The sequence below is a fragment of the Papio anubis genome, chromosome 3, assembly GCF_008728515.1.
Source record: "Papio anubis isolate 15944 chromosome 3, Panubis1.0, whole genome shotgun sequence".
Lineage (NCBI taxonomy): Eukaryota > Metazoa > Chordata > Mammalia > Primates > Cercopithecidae > Papio > Papio anubis.
In genome coordinates, this window is record NC_044978.1 from 83,029,031 (window position 1) to 83,043,977 (window position 14,947).

At 36.9% G+C, this 14,947-nt stretch overlaps 1 protein-coding gene across 4 annotated transcripts in view; it reads left to right on the forward strand.

Moving 5' to 3' along the window:
- Window positions 1–13,547, forward strand: part of TBCK (TBC1 domain containing kinase) — a 237,214-nt gene extending 223,667 nt beyond the window's left edge. For 2 of the 4 annotated variants that reach the window (XM_009207317.4, XM_009207318.4), the window contains exon 26: window positions 11,236–13,263. In XM_009207317.4, coding sequence (XP_009205581.4) covers window positions 11,236–11,346 — 111 coding nt within the window. In that variant the 3' untranslated portion in view covers window positions 11,347–13,263. Of the gene's footprint in view, window positions 1–11,235 lie in introns of all 4 variants that reach the window. The other 2 variants (XM_017958927.3, XM_021938686.2) reach the window with 1 other exon arrangement.
- The last annotated feature ends 1,400 nt before the right edge of the window (window positions 13,548–14,947 follow it).

Genomic DNA, 14,947 nt, shown 5'->3' on the forward strand with positions numbered 1-14,947 from the left:
TTTTTATTTGTATTAAGTTTTGCCAAAATTTAAGCGTCTTCCCTTTCTTTTGCCCTTGATCCCAATTAAACAAATTTTAAAACACCAAGGAACAGAGATTATCCCTAATATTCCCAGTCTATCTCAATGCTAGATTCTTACCTTTACGTTGACCCTCTCTCTCAAGCTTTCAGTCTCTCACCATCTAAATAGTTGGTAGTCCTCAGAGTGAACAAAGCTCACAAGACTGTGAGGAAGAGACAACAGAAGGGTTTGCCTAAGACTCATAGCCAAAGCTCTGTGACTTTCAAAATAAGACTGGGGAAATAATCCACTGCTGTTACTATGTGTTTCAAGACACCTGGTCACTTTCTTTCCTTACTTTCTTTGTAACACTAAAGAACAATCTTCTCTTCTTGTTAACCTTTCATGTAAATATAAGTTAATGTATATATTTGTGTTAGGAGTAAGCAAGTATGTGTGTAATGAATTTGTCTTTCTTGAAATGCAAAGGGATGTTAGACTTAACTATTATCAAAATGAAACTTCCAAAAAGAAATTTTAAATAGTACACATTGTCTTTACTAACTATGGTAAGCAAACTATTTCTTGGAAGGGATCCATGGATCTTGACTTACTTTGCTTAAGGACAATAACTGTAGTAAGGAAGAAATCTCTATATGAATCTGACTGAAGTCTCAGGATTTTCTGAGAACCTTCCATAATGTTACCACCAGTCAGCAGAAAACTGGGTGAGGAAAACCTAGAAGCATTAGGACCACTTAGGAACTAATCCAACAATAATTGGGCTCTAAAATGAAGTAGAAGAAGAATGAAAAAAAAAAAAAAGAAAGGAATGGATGCAAGACAAGTCCTAAATTGACACAGCTTTGTACCTAATTAAATGTGGAGACAAAGGAGTTTTAAAATATGTGTGTATCTATCTATATCTATCTATATTTAATATAAAGAGAGAGAGAGACAGATATAAGACCTAGGCTGGGAGTGGTGGCTTACACCTGTAATCCTAGTACTACGGGAGGCTAAGGAGGAAGGATCACTCCAAGAGTTTGATACCAGCCTGGGCAACAAAGCGAGACCTTGTTTCTACAAAAATAAAAAGTAATTAAAAAAGACCTTAAAGTCTCCAAGTTGGGTGTTTGGGGAGGTTGCTGAGACTGTTACCAGAGATAGAGAAGAGAAGAATAACGTAGGTTTGGAAAGAATGTGATTAATTTTGGACATACTGAAATTGAAGTGCTAATGGTGCAACTGGAAAAATTATCAGCTGAGCATTTGGAGATTCAGACTAGAATTCTAAGAAGACTTATACTAGATGTGTATTGAATCCTCCCACTTATGTAATAAACAATATTCTACAGAACATGAAAAAAAGGTGTAGTTTCATTTTCCATAATTACCATAATTATGGTATAATTTTCCATACTTTCCATAATTACCTTTAAAAGCTTATAAATGAATTATTCTAGAAAGAAAGACAAATTCCAGGTGATAACCTCAATAAGAGATTGTTAAAAAGGCCCTTAAAAGATATATTAATAACTTGTATTTGTTTCAAGAAACCATAAAAATTCACTGTCTCCATTATAAATTAGCTTATAAATAAGAAAAAAATAAGTGCAAGTGATTGGTAGAAGAAATTAAAGAAAATGAGATCAAAGTGAAGTAGAAGAGAAAGGAAAGGAAAATACCATTTTGACATGTGAGAAGAAAAAATCATATATATGTACGTGTATATATATATAACTGGACTTTCAACAAACCAAACTATGGAGTATAAGTTGTATTGACTTATACTCATGCTAAGATGTTATGCACCATAGGAAAAATATTTATTTGTCTTGACATTTCTATTTAAAACCTACACTTTAAAAATTTTAAATTATCTTTCTTACCTTTAATCCTTATGAGATTTTGTTAGAATTACATATGAAAGTAAAATAGGAGAGGAAAAGAAGGAAAATTTATAATTGTTCATGAAGATAGCATTTATCCTTTTTTTTCCACCCACGCTTCTATTGAGTGATCCATTAAAAATTGCCAAACTCATTGAGAAAAAAGGAACTAAGAAAGCACGGGGCTTCTTTGAACAGAGCAATTTTAGCTGCAGACAAAGGTGGGAACATATGGAGAGTCTGATTATGATAGCACAGAGCCTAAGAGTAGAAAGTAAAACTTTCACTGCATCCTCTTTAAACTCTTCTATCTACTTCTCTTCCTTAACTGTGGAAATGAAGTGAGGATATTGTCTGTCATGTGTGGATATAGATGATATGTTACATATAGTAACATATGTCACAAGCATTTATTTCTATATTTAAAAACATCACAGTTTTTGTATATGTTTTTGTGTAGATGTCTTTTAAAAGATACCATTTTAAAAAATTATCTTGCCTGTTCAACTCATACAAGAGTTGGGTGAAGACCCTATTAGTAAAGGATAAAAGCAACTAGCATTTGACCCTTACCAGAACCAGTCAGATTCCTTAATAATTTGCTCTAAAATCCTTTCCGTCTCCTCCACTGGAAGTAAAACAGCTTAACCAGTCCCTAGCATAGTGCCTGACACACAGTAGATGCTCAGAAAGTATTCGTTGAATGAATGAATCAGTTATTCAACATATATTAGAGCAAATACTATGTACTAGTAGTCACTGTTCTAGGCATTGGAGAAACAGTAACAAGTAAAATTAAGTTCCTACTCTCATGGAACTTACAATATTTGGGAGAGACCATCAATAAACATACATACATATATATAGTTTTGAGATAGATAGATAGATTTTATATATATACATATATATATATATAGTGTTTATAAATGCTCAAGATTAACATGAGGGAGAAGAGTGTTGATGGCTTCTTTTCTTTATAGAGTGATTAGTGGAGCTCTTATTCTGCGATGGAAAGCCACTAGAAGATGTGGAACAAAGGGTGTTATATCATCCAATTCATATTTTAAGAGAATCATTCTTTTGATGATTGTCATGTAGAGAAAGATTATACTGGGCAAGGATAGAAGTAGTCAAGAAGTTCTTGCAGTAATCTAAGTAAGAGATGATGGTGGTTTGGACTAGGAGATGAGATTAGAGAGGTTGATGATGGGGAGTTGGGGAATGGTTTGCAGATTTGCAGATCATGTAGGACCTCATGGACTATGGAAAAGACTGGAATCTATTCTGAATAAAACTACAGGCCATTAAAATGCTTTGTGACAGGTTATGCGAAATGTCTGACTTATATTTTAAAAGAATCCCTCACATTGTGTGAGCATTAGACCATAGGGGAAAGAGTGGAAGCAGGGGAGACCAGTTGATAGGTTGTTACGATAATCTAGGTAAGAAATAACCATCACTTGAGCTATTACAATATTAGTACAGGCAGTGAGAAGTGATCAGATTCTGAATATGTTTCGAAAGTTACAGGATACATTGGTAAAGAAAAAAAGAAACACATCCAGGTTTATTAGTTAAATAACTAGAAGACTGAAATTGCCATTTCCTGAGATAAGGAATACTTCAGGAGAGGATTGGGTAGAGGAGGGTTGGAATCAAGTGTTCCCCTTTGAAAATGTTAAGCTTGTGAAGCCTACTAGATATCAAAGTGTCTAATAGATGTTGAAGAAGCAGATTCATGAGTTTAAATTCCAGGGAAGATAGTAAAGACAAATTTGCAATCATCAGTGTATAGACAGGACTTAAATCTGTGGGACTAAATGAAATCATTTAGGGGAGGAATGTAGATAGAGAAGAGGTCAGAGGACTAAGCAATGGGGCACAAAGTCAAAAAGATAAGAAAAATCCACCAAGGGAGATGAGAAGGCACAGCTAGTGAAGTAGTAGAACCAGGAGGGATTGGTGTACTGAAAGGTAATGGAAGAAAGTTTTGAAGAAAGGAGGGCATGATCAAATGTGTCATATGATGCTGATAGGCCAAGTCAGATTCAGAATGAGTTTTAAAAGTTGGATTTGACAATGTGGAGATTGCTACCAGTCTTAATAAGAGTATTTTGGGGGAGTGGTAGAGACAAAAGTTTGGGGAGAATTTGAGAGAGAATAGACTTCTTGCAAAGAAATGAAAAGAGATAGCACAAACCATTAGATTAAAAGAGTCTTAAAAGATGTCTGTCAGTCACAATGCATGGCCCTTGTGTAGATCCTGACTCAACTAAACAAATTTAATTATGGATGAACAGATGGACAGACAAAGAGGGGGAGGGGAAGAGAGAGAGAGGACGTTTATGAGTTATGAGCTAATTCGAAATTTGAACACTTACTGAATATTTGATTATATTGTACAAGAAGAGTATTTTTCTAGGTGTGATAGTACTGTGGGTATATATTTTTTAAATCCTGTTATTTCAATGATACATGTTTATGTATGAAATGATAAAATATCTGGGTTTGCATCGAAACAGTACAAAGGTGGGAAGAGGGGAGGGCATGGAAGGAATAAATGATACAATTTGGCTACAAGTTACAATTGTTGAAGCTGCTCATTATACCTTTCTTGTCTATATTTATATATTTTTTACTTTTTTTAAATTAAAAAGGTACAGAGAAAGAATGGGAAGACATGAAATAGAGATAGCAACTTTGGGTAACAGGAAATTAAAACATGAAATACATTGAGTTAGCACACTCTAGATATTTATATATCTCCTTATGTAACACAAACTATAAAAATATTTTTTAAGATAAAAATCCTTACACTATCAAATTTCCTAACCTCAAATATTGCTTCCAAGAAAAATAGAAACAACTTGATTAAAAGTTTATTAGAACACTTTTTGTGAACAATACTGAAGAATACTATCAGTATGGGTTGAAAATAACCCAGATACCATTGTAGTTATTTGTAAAATAAACATGGATGAGAAAGCTGGACCATGTAATGGCTATTCTTCTAGACTCTCCCACTTTTAAAAAATGCATAATTAGCATTTTCTCATATATAACACACTAATATGCTGGAATTACCTGTTCTTCTCCTTCCTTGTCACAAGTACCTATGGTAGGGTATAAAATGATTACTGACCTGTGCATTCTCCTTCTTGGCTTTGCTCTGCTGCTGGTTTTATTTCTGTGAGTGAAATTACAAAATACAGCAACCACTGCCTAATTGTTATTAGATACTATTACTATAAAAACCAGTTTTATACCTTATATAATACTATTAAGAAAATAAACTTCAATGAATTAAAATGATCTGAATATGGAAGACTAGCAGGACACAAAATATTTATCTCAGTATGGGGGACCACAATAAGGACTGAAACAAAAAGTGACATTCAAAATTATATTTGGTTATATAATCAAGGGAAGAAATCAGTGGAGTGTTAAGAGAGATCATTCCCACCTCTTTCCTACTAATCCCTGCCATAGTTCTTATGTTTCTCATTGAGATCACTAAGATGGACAGTTCTACTGATTAAGAACTGTATTAATGAGCTCAGAAATTTCTTAATTGGAACAAGACAGCACTTCACTTATATTTATTCCAAGGCCACACTGTACTGTAGATTGAGAAATCACCCCATATTCTGTTTTTCATCTCAAATATGCTTATCTGCCTTGTCTAGCCAAGCTCTTAGAAATATGCACCTAATTTGTGTGAAGCGTCAGCCTAGCCATGGTCACACAGTGCCAGCAATATTGAATATGTGCCATATTCTCAGCATTCCAGAGGGTCAAGAGGAGGCATAAGACTAATAGCATCTGCCTCACATCCATAAGATAAAGAAAAGCAAATTACTTCGGCTGCTTATTATAGGATAATTGCCAGTTTCTTTATTCAGTACCATGCTCAACCAAAAGTAAAATTTTCATACCCCAAATGTAGGATTATTTGGAGGGAAAGGAATGGGCAGATAAAATGGGAGAGAGAAAAGACTTCTCTGTTTGAGCTTTGTCAGGGTCTTAGTTAGTCCATGCCAATTGTCCAGTCTCCAGTATCAACTTCAGACTCATATCAGGTAACCTAATTGTCCTGCCATGTGTTCCTCCCTAAATCTTCCAGAACCCCAAAGCTTTCTTAGTTTCCTACTGCTACCATGAGTTCTTCCCAAACCTGTGTCCTAGAAAGCCCAATGGGAGACATGATTCTGATCCACATACCTCATGAATCTTACCTATCATCAGCTTTTAATTTTTTGGCCTTAGTTCACCCACACTACTCTGTGGCTGCTTAACAATCCCTTTTCTTCACTTATTCTGCTGCTAGCACAACTTAACTTTCTCCAGGCAAACATGCCGGTCTCTTAATCCAAGTTCAGATGCAAGATAAAAAGAGAAAACAAGATAGAGTGGCACCCACAAGAGCCTTCCACATTCAGATACTGCTGTATTAAGGTGTGCCTAACCACACCCTAGAAATGAATTCCAGCACCAGATCCTAAAAACCAGAGGAATGGTGAAAATACAAAAGCTTTGGACCCAGCTGCATCCATGTCCCTACACTATCACAAGAACAGAAAACCAAACACCGCATGTTCTCACTCATAGGTGGGAACTGAACAATGAGATCACTTGGACTCGGGAAGGGGAACATCACACACCGGGGCCTATCATGGGGAGGGGGGAGGGGGGAGGGATTGCATTGGGAGTTATACCTGATGTAAATGACGAGTTGATGGGTGCAGCACACCAACAAGGCACAAGTATACATATGTAAAAAACCTGCACGTTATGCACATGTACCCTACAACTTACAGTATAATAATAATAAATAAATTAAAAAAAAAAAAAAAAAAAGCTTTGGACCCTCTCCACTTGGAGTGCTGTCCACAAAAATGAGGTCTAGAAGTCCCCAGATCCTGTGCCAGCAGATAGCATATCTGGCCCCCTCACGTGGAATGTTGCTATATAGATCTCAGCTAGTTGTGCAGTTTGAAGAACTCCATTCTCTCTACATGGGATGTGGCCCTATAGTGGGCCTTAGTGGTGACCCACGAGTTTTTATGTTATTTTCATTATTAATCAGTTGAAGATATTTTCTAATTTTCATTGTGAATTCTTTGACCTGTAACATTTAGAGGCATATTGTTTAATTTAGAAAGAGTTAGAGATTTTTCTAGTCACCTTTTTGTTACTGATTTCCAGCGTAATTTTTACTGTCATCAAAGAACATAATCTGAATAATTTTAATCCTTTAAAAATCTGAGAGTTTCTTTTTTGAATTGGTCAATTTTGGAAATGTTTCATGTGTACTTAACAAGAATTCTATTCTGAAGGTATTGGGCGTTAGTGTTCTGTATTTGTTCCTTATGTAGATTTGTTAATTGCATTGTTCAAATATTGCATCTTACTGGTTGTTTTCTGGTTATTTCACCTAACATCATGGTGGATTTGTCTGTTTTGCCATTCAGTGCTATCACACTTTTATATTCTGAGTCTTTGTTATTGAATGCTTGCAAATTTAGAATTGTCATATCTTTTCAGCAAATTGAATTGTTTATCACTATGAAATCTCCCTTTTTGTCTGTAATAATCTGTTTCACATTAAATTCTACTATGTCTGATAAAGTTTGGCCCTCACAAATTTCAGCCCTACAAACACAGCAGCCTTTTCTAGTGCAAAGTGACTTGCTCTCCACATATACCTATAGGAATTGCAGTTTGAGGTCCCAGACAAACCTGACCTGCAAATGAATCCCATTATCTAATTAAATGACTCTCAATGCTAGTTACACATTAGAATCACCTGGGAAAGGGGGACCCTTTTAAAAACAACTGATGTCAGAGCCCTGCCCCAAGAAACTCTTATTTATTACCAGTCTGGAACAAACCTGGGTATTGCTGTTTACCCAGCAATTTAGTAAAAGCACCCAGATGATTTTGCTGACTTTAAAACCACTGGTTCAGTTTGATATCCTGCCACCTCCACCAAGGATGTTGCTCAGTAAGTCTAGATTTGTAATTTCTGGGTGGAGTCTGCACTCTGTGGAGTATGCAGTCAAAAGCCCTGCCAGATGAAAAATGAAAGGTGGAAGAAACCCTATACCCTAGATGCCTGGTTCTCCCCTGCCCCACTGTGTATCTCCTCCACGTATGATGTGACTTTTTTCACACTGTGGAAATCTACCCCAGCACATCCACAGCCTTTTCTTTCCTCCCTAACCTATCAAGCTACAGCCACAAAGAATACTGTCTGATAAGTATCGCAATTGTGGCCATCACATCTGGATTCTCATTCCCTTTAAGTCAATAATGAAAGAGAAATAGAAGGAAAGACGAAAGAAACCAGCTCCCCAGCCCCTGTTAAATTCAGAAACTCTGCTTATTACTCTGGACTGCTAAGATCCCTAAACTTCTGTTTTGTTTTGTTTTTTTTTTTTGGAGACAGCCTCTCGCTCTGTGGCCCAGGCTGGAGTGCAGTGGCGCGATCTCGGCTCACTGCAAGCTCCGCCTCCCGGGTTCACGCCATTCTCCTGCCTGAGCCTCCCAAGTAGCTGGGACTACAGGCACCTGCCACCTCACCCGGCTAGTTTTTTTGTATTTTTTAGTAGAGACGGGGTTTCACCGTGTTAGCCAGGATCGTCTCAATCTCCTGACCTCGTGATCCGCCCGTCTCGGCCTCCCAAAGTGCTGGGATTACAGGCTTGAGCCACCGCTCTCGGCCAACTTCTGCTTTTATGCTACCTATACTACTTCGTATTGTCTATTACTATCTCCCCAACTGAACTCTAAGCACTCCAAAAACTGGAACAGTGCCTAGTACCTACTTAGTAGGTGCTCAGTGAAATGCTTGATAAATGAATGACCAAGTAACTGAACAAAGAAATGTTTCCATAGCAGTAGAAAAGATGCAGTCATGGTTTCACTGCCAGGGGCCAGTATTTAACATGGATAATTGAAAACAGCAGAGGATCAGAGGAGCAGAACTCATAATCTTACGTGAAAACTCAACAGTTGCTCTTTTTCTTAAACACAGCCTGCTTCTTTTCAAGGCATCTAAACATTTGCTATCTCCTTGCACTCTATTTCTACTCTTCTTAGACCTCCAACACAGCAGCAACCTGATTGTTGCAAAGTGCTCTGTTCTGCCTGCTTTGTCTTTACCATTTTCCAGCTCAGTAGCAGCCTAGTTGTTAGGGACTTCGTTACAATAACAGAACTCTTTCTAGCTCTACAGCATAGTTTAAGGGAGATTAGTTGAATGTACAGTCCTTTCTTACTCATTTTCTGATTTCCACAGGGTTTTGAAAGAACTGAAAGTTAAGACTGCTTATCCACAAGGCTTTTTCAGTAATGTTATGTTTATCTTAGAATTCTGGCCTAAATGGTAATTGAATTGTGCATGTAGGAGAATGCAGCCAAGATGTTTCGGTAATCATATGGTAGCAGGGACTGTTCTGCCTGCACATGACTCGGGCAGATGGATCAGCTGCTTCCTTTCTTAAGGACTGGGGTTCAAAGAGAAGTAAGAACAGGATGAAGACCAGCTCACACTGGATCACTTGACACCTTTTGAAATACAGGAGCACTGTTTCTCTTCAACATTAGTTGCTATCAAAGATTCCCATCTGGTAGCTCTAAGAGAGGATAGGATGTGAAATATAAACAGCTGTTTGAATCTCTGTGGAGCCACTGCAGAGAATCACAGAGAAGATAAGTAGGGTCAGCAGTACTAAGACCCATTTATGTGAGTTGTTTTGGAGATTGTGAAGATCCCAGTCCAGCGTTATTTATCCCACCTACTGACCGAGAACTTTATCCTTTTGGCTTAAGGCAGCATTATTCAAAAAATTGTTCATGGGCCACCTGCTTTAGAATAATCTACGGGTGCTTATTTAAAACTATCTATCCCTGAACCCCAGATCAATAGAGCAGAATCTCTGGGAGTGAGGCCTTGAACTTGTCCTGGCCAAACCACTCCACCCATTCTTTTGAACCCTAAAGTTTAGATTGCTGCCTTGAGACCTTACTAAGTATTAAGCTTCAAATAGCGCCAAGAAGCAACAGCACTGTGAGCAGCTTAGTCGTTTTTGTTGAAAGATCTAAGATCAGGTTTTAGTAGAGAGAGTAATTGAAGAGAACTTGAGGACACAAATACTCAATGAGGAGGAACAGGACACTACCAAAGAGAAGGAACAGAGATAAAATAGCCAAAGAGCCAAAGAAAAACTTCTTTACTTCATGATTTTGCCCTGGGTTTTATGATCATTTGGCATAGTTTACTTCAATCCAGCAAACATACATTGAGCCCCTACCATGTGCCAGGTACCAGGAAGAAAACAAAATAGAAGGAAGCTCTTAAGTGGATAATTTAAATAAATGAGGTAAGGCCAAAGATTGAGATTCATACAAGAAACTTCAGGAGCTGAGAAGCAGGGACCCTAATGGCAACTTAGCTCCTAGAGAAGGAAGTGCCTGAGCAGGAAAATGAATAGAAGTCAGGCAGGTTTGAGGTTATGTGTGGGGGTTACTATTGAGGAGGAGCTAAAGAGGGGACAGGAATTGATGGGAAATGGAGCAAGTGCCCAACATTGGACAATCTGCCCAGGAAAAGGTCTGAACATAAAGCAGTATGCTATATTGGGATTGACACGCAGTTCAGGGCTGCTTTATCATGAAGTGCAAAGAATGAGAAAACGCAATCGATGATCCTGAACAGGTAGATTTGAGCTAAGTCAGATATGTATATGTCTTGATAACTTTTACAAAGTCCTCTTGTGCTAGAATCTAGAAGGCTTCCTGGATCTGTCCTTCAAATTCATTCCAGGTTTGGGAACTCAAAATGTTAGTTGTGATTGCTCCAAAAACATGTTACAACTGGTTTATGGGCCCTCTATGGGACATTGAAGTGGACTATAATATCAACATTTTTTCAATGTAAATTTGAGCTTGTTTTGACTATTACTGGAAGAATACCTAAAAATAATAACATTAATGACCTCTGGAGAGGGAGGACTGGGAACAGAAGTGGAACGAGTTTACTTCTCATTGTATACCCTTTTCTACTGAATTTGACTTGTTTACCATGTATATTTATCACATATTCAAAAAAAAATCATAAAAGAGAACAAAAGAGACATTTATTCCATAAGATAAAGATATTGTTAGCATATAAAAGAGTAATTTAATTTATAATAACCAAGTTGACAACTTATTATACAGTGGTGACAGCAATCATAACATTAAAATAATTTTATCTTTCAAATTCTTAGAAAAACATGAGGTTGGAGATATCTTCTGTATATCCTCTAAACATTTTGCCTCTTTTTTTTTTTTCCAGTTTGCAGCTCACCTTGTGAAGATGAAATATCCAAGAATCTGTATTCTAGATGGTGGCATTAATAAAATCAAGCCAACAGGCCTCCTCACTGTCCCATCTCCTCAAATATGAAGAACCAAGAGTGTGACTGCCAAAAGTCAGCGTGGCATCAGCACCAACAGCACAGTTCTTCATATCCATGCCACTCTCAGACAAAACTAGATGTCTAGATTGTTGCATTTCCATAAAGTTTGTCATGAGACATTTTTAAAAATCTCATAACCCACATGTTCAGCTATCTACACAAGAAACTTGACTGTACATGTATTGCTGAAAGAATTTTTCTTAACAGTGAAATCTGATCATATATTTTTACTACACTGCCACATAAAGCCCAAGAAATTCAGCTGATGAGACAGATTTAGCATTATCAAGAAATCCCAGTTGCCCTGAAAAAGCTGTCCTCCATTGTACTGAACAGACAGTCCTGTTGATTGTATTATTTAGAAACATACACTGAATGTGGGCTAAAATCATCATCTTTCCCTGATAATGAAAATTGAGAAACTATTCACAATGCATTCCTTATAAATAAATGCTACATTTAGTAACTCATTTCACCCAAACAAGGGTGTGTGTGTGTAGGGGAAGTGAAGTTTATCCCATTGCAGAAAGTGGTAATATTTACTCCCAGAAAAATGACATTTAGAAACCATTCATATTTGATAGAATATTTGGTCAGTTCCTGTAGCAAAGAAGAATGGCTTCAACAAATTTTCTAGTTTCTTTATCACATGAAATTCTGTACAGTCAGTCTAGGGCTAGTATACTGGTTTCCTGATCATTAAGAACTCATTATCTTCTCTCATTGCTTTACCAACCTCAATACGTGTCATCATCTCATGGATGAAAATAGCTCCTCAGCTTCTATCATCACATCTGTTATCTAGAAGGAAGAGAATGAGGGAAGGAGGGAGGGGATGAAGAGAAAAAAAGGAATGAAAGAAGGAGGGAGGAAAGACAGAAAGAAAGGAAAAGAAGCAAAGCATGCTCCTTCCCATTAAGGTCATAAACCAGAAGTTGCACACACTACCTCTGCTTACATATCATTGGCCAGAACTTAGGTACATGGCCACACCTAGCTTAAAGGAAAACTGGAAGTATAGTCTTTGGGTAGTTGATCATTTCCCCAGCTAAAAAAATTCTTATTACTGTGTGGGAAGAGTACATATTGAGGTACAGCTAGCAACCTCTGCCTCTGCCACATTGTTTTTAAAATGAGTATTATATTTCATTAAATCTAAGACATCTCACCATTTTAGGTACCACAAAGAAAAAAATGAAGCCAAATGAATTGTGACACATTGTCAATTAAAAGACACATTCCCTGGGAAGCCGAGGTCAGGAGTTTGGCCAACATGGGGAAACTCTGTCTCTACTAAAAATATAAAAATCAGCCAGGCATAGTGGCATGTGTCTGTGATCCCAGCTACTCAGGAGAGGCAGGAGAATCACTTGAACCCGAGAGGTGGAGATTGCAGTGAGCCGAGATAGGGCCACTGTACTCCAGCCTGGGCAACAGGGTGAGACTCTGTCTCAAAAAAAAAAAAGATACGTTCCCATTTCAGAAACCTGAAAAAATATGCATCTTATAATTATTGAAATATAGCATATCCTTTAACTATCTTCAATTTTGTTTTAACTAAAAAGTGTTCGTTCATCTACAACAATATTCCACTCCAATGTTAAGACTGCCTAGGCAAAACATTTCAATAAGAGCCTCAATTCAGCTTTCTGGACCATGGTTTTGTTGTTGCTGCTATTGTTTATTTTAGTTTTTCTTCTTTGCATCTACTTTTTAAATTGAGATATACTTTACTTACCATAAAATTCATCCTTTTAAAATGTACAATTCAGTAGTTTTTAGTGTATTCTCAAAGTTGTGCAATCACTATTATCCAGAATACTTTCATTGTATGCAATTGTCTACCTGATCAGGCATTCCACATTAACCCCTTCCAAGGTCTTTAATAAATGTTTGTATATGGAGTGAGGGGTCCAGGTTCATTCTTGCATATAAGTATCCTGTTGTCCCAGGACCCATGCTGTTTTGTTTGTTTTATTCAATTTATTTGGTCATTCACCAAATATGTTTTGAATACCTACTATGTCTAAGACACTAATCCATAGTTATATCATTTGTGATCCTTACCTAGTTTACAAAGAAAAAAATAGGAGAAATAATGAGAACAAATATTTACCAAGATTTCCCTAACATTGTTTTTGGGCCATCATCTGTCCTCTTCAGAGAAATATTAAATCCTCCTGTCCTGACAATTACTATTCTTTTCCTTCAATCTTTAATGACTTATCTGAGTTCATAATCAGAATGCAGCATTGATGATCATTCTGACTCTTAACATTGCCTTACTGAGAAAGCAGAGAAGAGAGGGATGGAGGGGCAGTGATTTGAGTTGAATAAGGTGGTAGGTAGTAGGAGAGGATGAAGACCTTGTGAGGAGAGCTATGTAAAAAGATAATAGTAGCAACCGTCTGTCATGATTTTGCATTTGATCTTTCTTAAAACTTGACAATTTAGGCTTATTCCAAGAAATCGAAGTTTTTTAAACATGAAAATTATAATATTTAATATTCTCAACAGGAAAGTAAGAAAGAGCATACTATCACTGCCATGTTTATACACAAGGCATGTTATTTCATGGTGGATGATACCAACAAAGTTGACCTCAACAACTATTTGTTAGATTAAATATATATAACCCAGGATTTATTTGAGCTCCCTTTTAATAAATTATTGATTTCTACACGATTAGTATCAGCACTGTTTCTGGGATTACCTGGAATGCCATAACTACAACCACCAGCCCACACAGATACACATACACACACACACACACACACAAACTCACACAAGCACACATTAACGCTTGATAATCCATCAACAACAATGTACCTCCTCCAGTCTTCTCTGGCTTCCCCATGCTGCATTAAGAGTCTCGAATCTACCAAAGCATTCCATTCATACTTCTAATAATAGATTTATTACATCATTTTGCAATTGTTGTTTATATTTAGGCCTCTATTAAAATATGAGCTCCTTAAGATCAGGAGCTATAATTTATACCTCTTACTGCCTTCAGCAACCCACCACATTGGATATGCTCAATTAATATAAAATTGAATCTCTATCAATTTTAGAATCTATTTGAAGGGAGAAAAGTAAAAATAACCTGTGGTAGTTTTTTTCAACTGCCAAACTTACCTGGTACCTGATAGTATAGAAATAAATTGAAATCTCAATTCATGGAGTGAAAAAAGGATCTCTAAGGTCCCATCCAGCTCTAAAATCTGAAAATTCTAGAAGTTGGAGCAGATAACTTCAAAATAGTTGCATCCTCTTCAAAATACAGAAATGTTAGATTCAAAAAGCATATTAAAAATAACTAATGCTTAACCAAGTTTGAGAGAAAGAAATTTCTTGATGTCAGAAGTGAAAAGGACCTAAAAGGCACAGCTTTTAGGCCCGTGGGATATCTAGTATCAATATAAGCCCTAGGAACTCGGGTTTTGGAATGCATATAGGAATAGAAGACATAGCTTTGGACCTTCTGGGTGGGAGTTCTAAGTAAGACCTCTTTATGAAGTGACAGTCTCAAGGAACTCTGCTCCATGAAATGATGAGACATAACTTCCCGCCAAATCAGGGAAGCTA